Here is a 14,320-nt window from a genome sequence, read left to right as displayed (position 1 = left end):
TTTTCTTTGTTTTTGTTGAATCTCATCAGCTCTTTGTAGATTTTTGTGATCAGTCCTTTATCATTAGTGTTGTGTGCAAAAATTTTCTCCCAGTTGGTGGGGTTTCTCTTTGTTTTGGTTATTGTCCTTTGTTCTTATGTGGGTCAAGTCTCCACAAACATTTGAATCCACAACTATTTGAATTCACAAGCTTAAGAAAAAGAGAAAAGACCCAAAAACAAAGAAATAAAAAGTGTTTTATAGGGGGTTTTAGGAGGGAGGAAGGGAGGAAAGGAAGAAAGGAAAAAGAGTGCTAACTATTACTTTGGTATTGCTGAGGTCAACTCAGATTTACAGATTGAACCCACCGGAATTGCACTTATCCACTCAAGCCTCCAGGAAATGTGCCCACCTCCCTCACCAAGATGTGCCTCCACCAAAGCCAGTGCACATAAAAAAAAAATACCATCTATTCTATAGGTGTCAATGGAAAAGAGTACTATGCTTATGATATCTGAAACACACACACACACACATATGAGGAGACTGGTCCAATTTCTTACAGCTCCTTCCTCCTTTTCAGCAGCCCTTCCATTCAGGTTGTCCAGTTTACCTGATATGTCAGGAATTGTCATGCTAAGCACCCAAATTGTTGGTGCAGACAGACATGGGGTACCGTCCTGAGTACCCTCTATACCAGTCTCCTGCTTGCCTGGACCAAGTCATAACTCTGTACCCTGTAACAATCTCCCAACCCTTCTCAACAGCACTGAAATCCAATGACAACTTACTCCTTGGAATCCTGTTCTTTCTTTAATCCTCTGGGATTCTCCTGGATGCTTAAAAGGGTGGAAGTTCTCCCTTTAATTCTCTTCTGGGATCTTCATTAATTCTGCATCCTTCATTGGAGTCTCTGCTTCCAAGAATTTCATAATTTACCCTGAATGATTTTTATAATTTACCCTGAATGAATTCACTTAGTTTCTTGAAAATTATACATTTTTTTTATTTCCAATCTTGACCCACCCTTGATGCTTCAGACTCATTGACCCAACAAGTGTTAAAATGAGTATTATATATTCAATGACAGAAACTTAGAAGATATGAAATACATATTAATTCAAAATGGATTAATTATGTGGATCCAAGAGCAGAAATAATAAAATACCTTCTGAGCATTCATTTTATTTTTTCTGGACTTTGATTTGATTTTCTGAGTTTTCCTGTATGTCTTTGGCCAGCTTTTCTGTGTTTTCTTCCATTACTTTGAATTTCTTTATCATGGCAATTTTGAACTCTGTATCTGACAGGAAGAAATCATTTTCATGTGTTTGGGTTTTTATTTTGTCCTCTCTGTGTGTGACAGTATTCCCCTGAGGACTGGGTGGCCATTTACTGTTTTTTTTTTTTAATCTCCCTCTGATTTCTTTCTGAAATTAAGGGTGCAGAGCTTCCCATTTCCCAATTTCTCCTGTATGTCAGGGAGAACTAATCTATAGCTACGTCTTCAGTGAGTGGTGGGTGGTTCTAGAGGAGTCCACTGCTGGTTTATGTGGTGTGCGTGAGCAAATCTCATTCTCTTCATGCAACTGTTAGCCTTCTTTAGAAGGCTGTGTCTCTGCAGTGTGTGGACTGGCATTTCAAGGCAGCCTGGCATGCTCCAACATGGTTTCAATGTTTGGGCTAAGTCCCCATATCCACTTATTCCAGGGGAAAAAAGTTCTGGAGAGTTGCACCTTCCTGAGTTCTGTCTTCCTCATGGAGTGCCCTGTCCACCTGGTTCACTCTTGGACTTTGACTGATTTCTCCCATGGTTAGATGTACAGCTATCTGTTTTACCCTCCTCAGGCACAGGTATGAACCACAGTTCTGGCCACAATGGCTAGCTTTTCTCCCACTCATCATTTGTGTTGCTTAGAGTTAAATTTCTCCCTTGTCTCTTCTGTTACACTTGGCTGGATTTGGTCCCAGGTAATAGTGAGGTACCATCTTCTCATTTGCACTATGTTTAGTAAGGATAAATATCCAACCGTTGTTTCTGTGTTTGTTGGAGGATTGGCACCGAAGAGGTGTGGTAGGTTTAAAAGCATGCCTGGGCAATAGGCATCAAAAAGTCATATCCAGTAGACTCAGGGAATTGAATTTTCTGACTGGCATGAATTTATAGTTGGTGGCAAGTGTTTTAAGTAGTTTAGCATGGGATAGAAGGTACCAGGTTTTAAATAGTTTAGCCTGGGATAGAAGGTACCAGGTTTTTCAGCTATGCCAACCTGGTCTGTAAGTAATCCTTCTATCAGGATATCTAGGTATTCTGACCAAAATCTTAGTATCTTTATTACTCATTCATTGAATTTTTTTAAATGAAAATTAAAGTAATATTTATTATAAATGCTGTTTTTCATTTTCTACAAAGCAAATGGAAATCAAACCAGTTCCAAACTCAAAAATATTTTTCTTCTTTTAAAAATACAATATTTGGGAGCCTCCATGGTGGCCTAAGGATTAAGTCTCAGGGAGATAACCCACATCTGGTGCAGCAGACCTCTCCTCTTTCACTTGCTGTGTTTCAGTAAATCCACCTGTTCTTCTTCCCACTCTGTCTCTGGTGAATCCTCTCACCCCCCTGCACCTCTGGCCTACGCTCCAGTTCTTCAAGGTATAAATAAATACATCTAAAAAAACCTAAAGTAATCTGTCCCTAGTAAACTTTTAACAATATTCATGGAGAAAAATTGACTCTTGCATGTGAGTATTCACTTGTGAGATGTGATTAGATGTTAAATTTAGCAAAATAATGGACACTTGGTCAAATGAACAAATAAAAAATATTTTCAGCCCTCATAATCAAAAACAGGATGAAATTCCAAGTCAAAACAATTCATGTTGTTATTTCTAATTCTGTACATGGTAATCATATTGTCTATAAAAATTTTGTCTCCTAAGATATATTTTCAAATGTATGCCAGGGGAAAAAAGTGAGTGAGAATGGATACACTCAGGATTTTATAGACTGCTTATTATTTTTAGTAATAAGCAGTTAGAGCATCCTTTATTTCTTTTAAATTCTCATGAAAACAAGGGGGATGGGAATTGTATGGGGACTATAACCAAGATGAAAATGCATACATTGTGCAAAAATTAAAAATGATGTAAAAATACATGAAATAAAAAAATGAAAAAAAAATCCAAATGAAAATTAGCATTGCTCACAAGAAAAGAAAGAAAATAAACTTCTTTTTTTGACACTTTGCATTTAGCCTTTAAGTCACAAAAATGTGGCCATGTCATGATTTAAAAATATCTAAAATTTTAAAATGAATAACCTTCTCTGTCAATACTTTGAACTTTATGTCCAATTTAAAGATTTTTTTATTTAAATACTTAAAAGGGCCTCCCCGGTGGCGCAGCAGTTGAGCGCTGGGTTGCGAAGCTGCCTGCAGCCTCTGCAGCGCCGGTTTGATCCCCGGCTGCTCCCTGGCCACCAGAGGAGGGTCCCACATGGCACGCAGACCTCTCCTGCAGCCTGCTGCTCCCCTCAGCAGTGTACTTCGGTCCTTCTGCCTGATCTGCTCCCTGCTCTGGTTCTGGTGAATTCTCTCACCCTCCCGTGCTTCTGACTGTAACCAGTGCTTGTATAAAATAAAAATAAATAGATAGATAGATAGATAGATAGATAGATAGATAGATAGATAGATAGATACTTACAAAATTAGAATCAGAAATGATATGTAAGATAAGATTTCAAGAGACTAGAATGAGTATTTTTATTTCTCTTTATCCGATAAAATACATGTAAGCAATGATTTAAAAGACCAGTTTAAACAAAATGTTTTCTAAACATTAGCCTCTCCATGAAATTCATAATACAAAAGCTCAAATGTTTCATTGGTTATCCGTATGACCTCTATTTCTTCTCTCCATCCAACTCAGATATCCTTTTCCTTTACAACTCTTAGATTGTTTATTACTGTCCTGATGCCCCTCATGCTTGCTTTCCTATCCAATATCTTGGCATCTTTTTAGAAGCAAATTCTTTAAATTTTGTCTTTTTAACTTATAGAAGTTTCTTATATTCACATGTGGTCTATGAGAAATAATGAGTTTTTTCCAAGGAGAATAGTGGTCATTAATTCTTCATATATCAAAGTGGTATATGTCATCCCTAAGCAAAATAGAAATACACACTGTATAAAATAACTCTAGTTTGCTTCAGCCAGAAGCATGTTTTCTGGGGGTGGGGTAGGGGAACTTTAAATAGGCTATTAAGAAATAGTCTTATTCTCTCTTTAATGTCTTTGAACTGCATGTGTGAGCAGAATTGTAAGAAATTTCCAGTGACTCATTCCTGGTTTGTGCCATCCTAGCATTCTGTGAAGTAATGCATATTAAATCCTCCAAGCAGCTCTCAATAAAACCTTGGCAGTACAGCTTGTTGCTTGTACCTATCAACAATGTCAGATGATTTTTTCAAGTTCTATCACTAGCAAACAATAATCCATAGTTATTAAAATATTGGAATTAACTTAAAATCTCCAAATTGCAAATAGTGTGGTAAATCAACTAAGCAATTAGTGGAGATTTTTTAAGTGACTGAGTACAAGTTCAGAATTATGAAGTGATTATATAATAGCTCAACAAGTGAGGTGAATAAATCCTTGCTAATATGAAAATCATCAACCACTGAAAGATTCCTTTCTACAAACAGGTCTATGAATCTTCATGCTAATGCACTTAGACTGATAAACTACAGGCATTTTGTGAAAGCTTCATTTATTCAGTTGTTAAGGATTGTGCTTAGAGACTGTCATCCAGATCATCAGTAAATCGAAATCTGCAATTTGTTAGCATGTATTAGGGAGATAGGTTGCCACCAGCTTAGACTCAGTTCTGTTAATATTATTTGAAACTAATTGCTGGAAAATGAATTTTAAAGACAGCAATTTATATTTTTTTTTTATTTTTGTCCTCCAGTTCCCATAATAGAAGACTCAAAGTCATTCACATACACTTTGAAAATACATATTAAAAAGGCATTGTAAAGGACCCTTGGTCCACTCTTCTGCCACAATTCTTCCTCATTATGCTCACAAAATTACTTCCTGATGATGTTATTCCACTCTACAAAGTTCTAATTCCCCACCAAATAAAATGCAGATAACTTGATATGACTTCAATGTCCTGTATTAGCTGGTCCCACTTACTATACTCTTTGTTTTTGTGTATACTGCAATGTAACACCCATACCAAAAAAAAAAAAAAAAACAAAACATAAACCATAAATTAATCAGTATAGTAACATCCAGATCATCCAGGTAAACATTGTACAGAACAAAAACAAACAAAAATTATCATTACCACAGTAGCATCCAGCATCCCAGAGTCACCTACAAAGAAGTGTCCTCTTCCTTGATATCTTTCATAGTGTTGTTACCTTAAATGCATAGTTAATTTTACTTATTTTTAAATGTTACAAAAACTGGAATTAACTGTTTTCCTGGAGTATTTTTTCACTCAACATTATTATTTTAAATATCTATTCATTTTCTCATATTTTAAACTTTATAGCATTCAATTGCATCAATATACCACAATATATTTGTCTTTTTTCACATTCTTTACACTTGTGTTTTTAGATTATTTCCAGATTTGGGATTTTGCAAATGCATTCTTGGGTATCTATCTATTTTTAGTATGTAATATTCCTTAGTGTTCATATCCAGGGAATGGAATTGCTATGACAGGGTTAAACACATACTTATACTAGATAAATATGTATGTGGCACTCAAAATCAGGGGACTAGTGAGGGGTACAGAAATGACTTATTCAAAAATATCTTCATTCTCTACTAAATATGTCAAAATATATTACAAACTGATCATACCAATATAAGCATCCAGTAGGAATGAATGATGGGTCTATTTCTTCATGCCGCTAACAATATTTGGATTATCAGTCTCTGTTTCACCTCTCTTTACTCCTGCTTTGGTTTTCTCTAATTTGTTGATTCTTTTAGCTTTGGTTTTCAATTCTTACCTATAAAAGGTCACTAGTTCTCTATTAGTAAACTAATAGTAAACTCAGTTATTACATTCTTGACTTAGGCTATAGTCTTTTTAATCTTAAACTTCTGCATAGTTCTTTTTCATTTGTAATAACTGTCTATAGTTTCCAATTTACTGGTAATAAAAATGTCCTTTATCTCTTTAAACATAGTAAACATATGTTTATAATATGGATCTGAGAATTACAGTTACTGAGTTCTTGAAATATTGACTTCTGTTGTATATTATTTCTGCTGGTTCTAATATATAAAAGATTGTTGTCTTTCACATGATGTTTGTTTTAGATGTTGTATGAAGATAATTATCTGGAAAAACAATGAGAAAACTGAAATGAAAATAGTTTTGTCCAGAAAGGAAAATGGTTGTTTTTTGTTTGTTTTTGGTCTTTTTTTTTTTTTTTTCCTGTCAGGCATCTGAAGTCTTTATAAGTATCATACCGCTTTAGATTGTGTTGAACATTTGAGACAAATTATTGAGTTTTAGAATTTAATATATTAATTTATAACAACATATAAGTTGAACAATTAGAGCTCTAAAGATACAAAGTGCAAGTTGGATGGATTGTAATGACTTCTTCTTCTATAGCTTGTTGTGCAACATTTATTCTTACTTTTTCTTATCTGCTAAAATAGTCCATAACCAGTAACTAACAAAATGTCATTTTCCTTTTTTTTAATATTTCCCATTGTATTTCTCCCATATTATGTTTTTTATCAGTTATGGTGTATGCTATTTTTGTTTTAATTTGTGTATTTTAGCACATTTTTCCCTAAACTTGATTATCATAATTTTGAAAACATTGACCTTTTACCACATCTCTCACCATACTGAGTATAGTAATTTTGTATAGCATTTTCTCCATGCATGTTAAATGGATGAGCTATTGCACATTTTGGAAATAGGTGCATAGATAAAAGTGATTAAACCAAACTCACTCTTCCATATAGAAAGAACAAGTATATTTTCTATTATAGATCACAGAACTTTAGTCTTATTTCTGTTTATGTCTTTTCCTAACTAATATATTGACTGGTTGTCCTCATAAAACACAACTGAACTGAGGTAGAATTTATAATAATGATCTAAATCTGTAATAGATCTTAGAGACACAAAACTTAAAAAATTTATATAAAAGGGAAGTGACAGAATGAAATAAAGGTTTATTCAGGACATAAAAACCTAAAATGCATGTTCATCAATAATTTATCAAGTTAGAATATTAAATATTGCTTAAAGAAATGTAAATAAAAATAAAATTGCCACTTGTATTTCATATAAAATCATACATTGGGATATCATTTTTTTTAAAGATTTATTTATTTATACAAGCACTGGGTACAGTCAGAAGCGTGGGAAGGTGAGAGAATTCAACAGAGCCAGAGCGGGGAGCAGAGCAGGCAGAAGGACCGAAATACACTGCTGAGGGGAGCAGCGGGTGGCAGGAGAGGTCTGTGCGCCATGCGGGACCCTCCTCTGGGGAGCAGCCGGGGATCGAACAGGTGCTACAGAGGCTGCGGGCAGCTTCGCAACCCAGCGCTCAACCACTGCACCACCGGGGAGACCCTGGGATATCATTTTGCTACATAGATCATTTAGCTCTGCAAAACAGCTAATTAATATTCTTAGTTGTTTATCACCATAAAGAGTTGTAATTAGTTCCTAATGATTTAATTGCCACTACACTTTAGAGATTTGTTAGATATTGCAGATCATGATAGCTAGAGAATACATATAGCCAACCTTATTGGTAGAGGAACCTGTTAAATCAGGTGGTTCATGAATAAACTTTATATTGATCCATCAGTGCATAGATATTAGAAATGTAAAAATAAGAGTCATATAAAAAAATGAATGCATATTCTTCATCACCAACACTTACAACGCTATGTAGACAATCAGTGCTCAAATAATTCTAGAATTTTCTCATCTTATTTACATGTCCTATGAGTATAATCTTTATTTTGGAATTACTTTTATTATAAGATCTCATTGCAATGAACTTATGACCTATTTCATAATATATCCACAATGCTTTATTGATAGGTCTATATAATCCAAACAATCAAATTTTAAAATATCAAGTTATTTTAATTATCTAGAATTTAATTATGTATTTTATAGTTTTCAAATACTTGGAATCAAGATAATATGTATTTTAGAGATAAGAATAAAAGATTGAATGATTGCATTTCAATTATCTGATGTTTAGATTTTAAGTCAGTGTTATTAGACATTTTCATTCATTTTCAAAATCTCTTTGATCTATCAATCTATCAATATTCTTTAGCACCAAATACTACTATAACAGGAAAAAAAATCAGAAGCTTACCAACAAATAAAAATTGACATTTCTTTTTCTTTCTTTTTTTTTTTTTTTACATTCTAGGACCCAACAAAGTTAGTCAGAATCTGCTATAGGATTCCAATTGTCAAGATAAAGACTACTCTCTTGTTTCTCTACTATGTTTGCTCTATGACAGTTATAATTCTGACATTAAACGTATTTTCCAACAAGAAAGATGTAGTGAGGTACACAAAAGAATTGCACAAAATGCCGATGTAAAGTAGGATACTTAAATAATTACTTTATTTTTATGATGAGAAAAGAGTATTACTGAAGCAAAATGAATGCCTCTTGACTAAACAATAAAAAATATATCCCATGATAATTTTTAGGAAAAACTGAATGTTACCATGGCAATATTCCTATAATAAACACAGTGATTTTTTTAAAATAAATTTTATTTTTATATTCCCCATACAATTGCAACCCCCTTATTTGACCCCAATCCCTCCCCTCCCCGCCACCCACCCCCCATAGAGTGTCCTGGTTCATAGTTTTTTGTTGATTTTGATTTTCACTTTCTTATAATTATTCATTTTCCTGGTCCCTTATTTAAGTTTTCTAGATTCCAACGCAGTGATTTTTATAAGGAATGTATTTAGTGCGTGAATAAAACTCAAAAATAAGCTTTTACTTTACATCTCAATAAAAAATAATTTGCGGGCCTCCCCTGGTGGTGCAGGTGGTTGAGTGCAGCGCTCTGAAGCAGTCCGCAGCCTCTGCAGCGCCAGTTCAATCACTGTCTGCCAACAAGGGTCCCACATGTTGTGGCAGACCTTTCCTGTCTCACCTGCTGCACCCCTCAGCAGTGTATTTCTTCAGTCTGCCTGTTCTGTTCCCCACCCTGTCTCTGGTGAATCTTCTCACTCTCCCGGGTATCTGGCCTGTACCCTGGTTCTTGTACAAATAAATAAATCTTAAAAAACAAACAAACAAAAAAAAAACTAATTTGTGAATCCCTAAGAAAAAATGATCTAAGGATATAAAATCTTTGGATATTCGAGCTTAGACTCAGTATAGATTTTAACGTATCCACAGGACTAGATTTACTGTATACACTGGGAATGGTTATCTGGAAATATTACTTTTGCTGAAATACTTCAGAACAAGGTAAGGAAATAAAGGAATAGATTATCTAAATTTCCATAGTCTGCCAGAGTGTTTAAAACCAATTGATGTCTCTTAACAAGTGTCTGAAAAACAATGACATATTTCTTACCTACAAAAGGACAAATGCAAAGATTTTTAAAGTGGAAGCAGAAAGAAATTTGCTGAATTTACTAAATTACACAATTTACCAAAAAGTAAATGAATTTCCAACAGTAGTAAGAGAAGGTATATTTTACAATGAAATGTGTGTCTATATCCAGTTTCAAGATTATTTAGCAAATAGCTTCTAAATGTGATGTTACAAATTTTAGCTAAAGTATATGTTCTTAGATTTTTTTTATGTTTTCTGAAAATTGCATTTATTGTATGTCCTTAAATATATTTTACATATTTTGGCATATGTACAGTAAATGTCTTTGAACAGATACAACAAATGTATGGTTTCTTAAATGTGTTTATTATTAATGTAGTTTAGATTCGTTCTGAGGTGGCAAGGAAAATGAACTTGTGGTCACTGATGTTTTATAATCAGTCATCTAATTTATATATGGTAGTAATTAAATGATACATGCCAAAAATTAAACAAATAAATATAGTTCAATAGTATATTGCATTAGTGATGCATGTTATATTTCTAAGTGTATTCTCTCAAAGCGCAAAATCATTTTTACACTTTATCAACAAAGTTCTTGAAGATTTGTTTCTAGGGAGTAATATAGATTGAACTCAGGTATTTCTCTTATTCCCACATAGGAAGAACCTTTTGTTATGGTGTCTGAAAATGTCTTGGGTAAACCGAAGAAATACCAGGGATTCTCCATTGATGTTTTGGATGCCTTATCGAACTACCTGGGTTTCAACTACGAAATTTATGTTGCACCGGATCACAAGTATGGGAGCCCACAAGAGGATGGCACATGGAATGGCTTAGTGGGTGAACTAGTCTTTAAGGTAAGCATTTATTCATTAATTGATTTATTCATTAAGGCAAGAATTTTATCACTCATTAATTGATTAATTGATTCATTATTAATTGATTCATTAATTTATTCAATAGTGATAGATTGATATGTGAAAATTAATTTCATACAAAATAAAGACAAAGCATTGGGTGGTGATATTGTGTACAAAAGTCTCAATACTATTTTATGAACTTAGTGAACAAAAAATTTGATGAGAAAATAAAACTGAATTTTAAACACTGTTATACAAAAAATTTGTCAATATATGATAAATGATGAAGTCACAATGTGTTTATAAACACAATTCATGTCATTGATTTCTTTTAAAAATGTAGTATTGTTTACAAATAATAGTGAAATAAATCCTGATGACTTAGGAGTTGATCATTTAGCACTGGCATTCAAATAAGGTAGATATCCACTATATTTTTCTTCTTGTTCTTTCAATTCTCAGAGAGGTTTTTACTTTTTCATTTTGTCCAAATATTTATTTACTTATGCATATAAGGACTGGGGTGCAAGCCAGAGGTGTCGGGAGTGAGAGGATTCACCAGAGAGAGTGAGGAACAGAACAGGCAGATATACCAAAATATATTGCTGAAGGGAGCAGCAGGTGAGACAGGAGAGGTCTGTACACCATGTGGTTTGCTCCCTAGGTTGCGGGGTATCAAACTCTTGCTGCAGTGGCTGATGATATAGCTTGACATTGCTGTGTTTAACCCCCGAACCACCAGGAGGTCCCCTCTCAGAGAGGTTTTTAAACTTTCTTTTTTTTTTAATTTTGTATCCTTATTTTGTCAGTTTTTTTTCTCACTTTTTAAAAGTTCATTCATTAGGTGCATACACTTCTTTAATTACTATGTCTTGGAAGATTTAGTCCCAAGCCTGCCCGCTTGTATCTGTGAAGGTGACTCTTTTAACAAACCCGTCCCTTTTGAAAGCAACTGTCTGTCCACTTGTGTCTATGCAGGCACTTTCTTGTCCCATTATTTTTTTTTCTAGTAAATGTGTCCTACTTATTACAAAAAATAAATAATTATATCCCCTGATGAATTGTTGAATAGTCAGAGTTAGATCTATAATTTACTATTTTCTACTTTTCCTGACTTTATTTGGGTAAATTGATTTTTTTTATTTTACTTCATCTATTGAATTTTAGTTATATTTCTTTGTGTTTTTGTCAATCTATGGTTAGTATAGAGACTGTAAAATCCATTCTTGACATGTCGCTTTCTATCTAGATTAATATTTCACCACTTCACATTTAAAAAGTAGTAAATTTGCAGCAATTTAATTATATTTCTAGCTACCCAGTTGTTATGACAGCAAGGCATGGGGCAGGTTCTGTATCAATTCAGGAGATGGTTAAGGGAGAGTCCTGGAGTCCTCATTGGCTTTTTCAGGCATTTAATGATCTTTCTATACCAATTGTAGTGAGGTAACCTGGTGCACGGTGGGCAGAGGGCCCAAGGGCCAAGAGGTGGGCAGGATTCCCAGCGCCCAGCAAATGTTTACTCTCTGTATTTTCTCTGGTGTTTTATCATTGTCCTGCCTCTCTGCAGTTACTCCTCTCATAGCTGTTCTGCCTCTGCAGCATTTCTTGTCTCTTAATGATGCAGCTCTACAGCATCAGCCTCCAATCTCAGGTGTGCACATTCATGCATGTCCATGACAGATGTCTAAATCAGACATGCCCCGAGCCCAGGTTTCTAAACACCTCCTGCATTCAAGACTGCAGGTGATAGCTTCAGAGGCCAAAAGTGCAAAAGTCTGACTATAACTTACCCTACACCTGTTCTTTGTAATCTTATGATATTTACAATTTACAAACTCAATAGTAAAATCTAGATTTTCATTGGAACACTCAGCTAGGGGCCTCCCTGGTGGTCTCAGGCTTAAGCCTCAGCACTATCACACCTAAATCCTGAGTTTTATCCACAGCAGGGAGCTAACCCATTTAAGGCACAGCAGATCTCTTCTGTCTCACCTGCTGCTCCTAGCAGTGTATTTCAGTAAGTCCACCTCTTCTGCTCCCCATTTTGTCTCTGGTGAATCCTCTCACACCCTACACCTCTGACCTATTCTCCAGCTCTACTACGCAAATAAATAAATAAACAATTGTCTTTCAAATGTATCAAGAGAGAAAAATGGCATGTTCTGGTGTTTAGTCAGTTATACATACTTTTGGGACTCTATTCTTTTTTTACATGTCTAAGCTCATGTCTGGTATCATTTATTTAAACATGAATAACTGGGCCTCCCTGGTGGCGCAGTCGTTGAGCGCTGGGTTGCGAAGCTGACCTGCAGCCTCTGCAGAACCGGCTCGATCCCCGGCTGCTCCCTGGCCACCGGAGGAGGGTCCCACATGGCACGCAGACCTCTCCTGCCTCCTGCTATTCCCCTCAGAAGTGTACTTCGATCCTTCTGCCTGCTGTGCTCCCCGCTCTGGCTCTGGTGAATTCTCTCACCCTCCTGCGCTTCTGACTGTATCCAGTGCTTGTATAAAATAAATAAATAAATCTTAAAAAAATAAAATAAAATAAATAAACATGAATAACTTCCTTTGGAAAATCCTGGAGTATAGTCCTGTAAATGGCAAATATTCTTACCTTTTATTAACCTTAAAATATCATCATTCAGCCTCATTTTTATGATATTCTCAGTGATTCAAAAACTCTGATGTGTCAGTTTTTTTCTTTTTAAATATTCATCACCTGGAAGATATCACTCGATTGTCTTTTGTTATAAATTGTTTCTGATGCAGTTAATAATTATTTATTCATTTTTTTAACATGGAGGTGGCAGCTTAAAATATATTTTTATTATCTTTAATGTTTTGATGCTTAATAAGAGTCCAGGACAATGAAACAAGAAGCTAGTGAGAGAGAGAAACAGATTATATAATTTAAAATAAAGAAACACTGATTAAGCTAACATCAGATTTCTCTGAAGATTCACTATGCACAAGAAGAGAATGGAGTAACATAATCAATATACACCAAGATAAAAATGACCAGTCAAAAATAATATGTCCTGCAAAGCTCTCTTATAGATCTGAAGGAAAAATAAGGGCCTTCTCACACAAATAGAATTTTAGGGAGTTTGTAAACACTAGAATACCTGCCATCCAAGAAATACTAAAAAGTTTTTAGTTTCTAAACCAAAGAGAGGAGTGAAAACAAAAAACTAAACAAGAAATTAAATAGGAGCATAAAACTATGGAAAAACATAGTAATATACTTTCATATGTCAGCAATCACTCTAAATGTCAATGGACTAAACTCACCAATAAAAAGATAGAGTATGGGGCTCTCTGGTGGTGCAGTGGGTTAAGTGTAGAGCTATGAAGATTTCTGCAGTCTCTGCAGTGTGGGTTCAATTCCCAGCTGGCCAGGGAGTTACCCACATGGCATGGCAGACCTCTCCTGTCTTGCACTCTGCTCCACTCATGCCTCTGGCCTGCACCCCAGTTTTTGTATAAATAAATAAAACTTTAAAAAATAAAGATAAAAAATAAAAAGATAGAGTATATAATTGGATTCGGAAATAGAATTCAATCTTCTACTGCCTTGATAAAATGCCCCTACAATCCAAGGATAAACAGTCTGAAAGCAAAGAGAGGAAAGCAATTCTAAGTAGAACCAAAGGATGGCAGGGAAAATCACATTTGATAAAAGAGACTTCCAACATAAAAAGATAACAACAAGCAGGCATGGACACTATATAATGATTAAGAGAAAATACACCAGAGACACATAACACTCATCAAATATACTATCCAAATGAGAAAGCACTGAAATACAATAGAAAATTACTATAATCTCTGAAAAGAGACTTTGTAGAAAATCCATATGTGGAAGAA

The 14,320-nt window shown here is 34.7% G+C and overlaps 1 protein-coding gene across 3 annotated transcripts in view; it reads left to right on the top strand.

Moving 5' to 3' along the window:
• The window catches only part of GRID2 (glutamate ionotropic receptor delta type subunit 2), a gene marked incomplete at its 3' end in the record, with an annotated part of 1,748,121 nt that overhangs the window by 1,290,324 nt on the left and 443,477 nt on the right, over positions 1-14,320 (top strand). For all 3 annotated transcript variants that reach the window (XM_084234293.1, XM_084234294.1, XM_084234292.1), the window contains one exon: positions 10,250-10,447. In XM_084234293.1, coding sequence (XP_084090419.1) covers positions 10,250-10,447 — 198 coding nt within the window. The remainder of the gene's footprint in view (positions 1-10,249; positions 10,448-14,320) is intronic.

This window comes from Talpa europaea (assembly GCF_964194135.1).
Source record: "Talpa europaea genome assembly, chromosome: 5".
Classification (NCBI taxonomy): Eukaryota; Metazoa; Chordata; class Mammalia; order Eulipotyphla; family Talpidae; genus Talpa; species Talpa europaea.
Note: the sequence above shows the minus strand (reverse complement) of the source record. Positions and strands in the feature narration are given on the sequence as shown.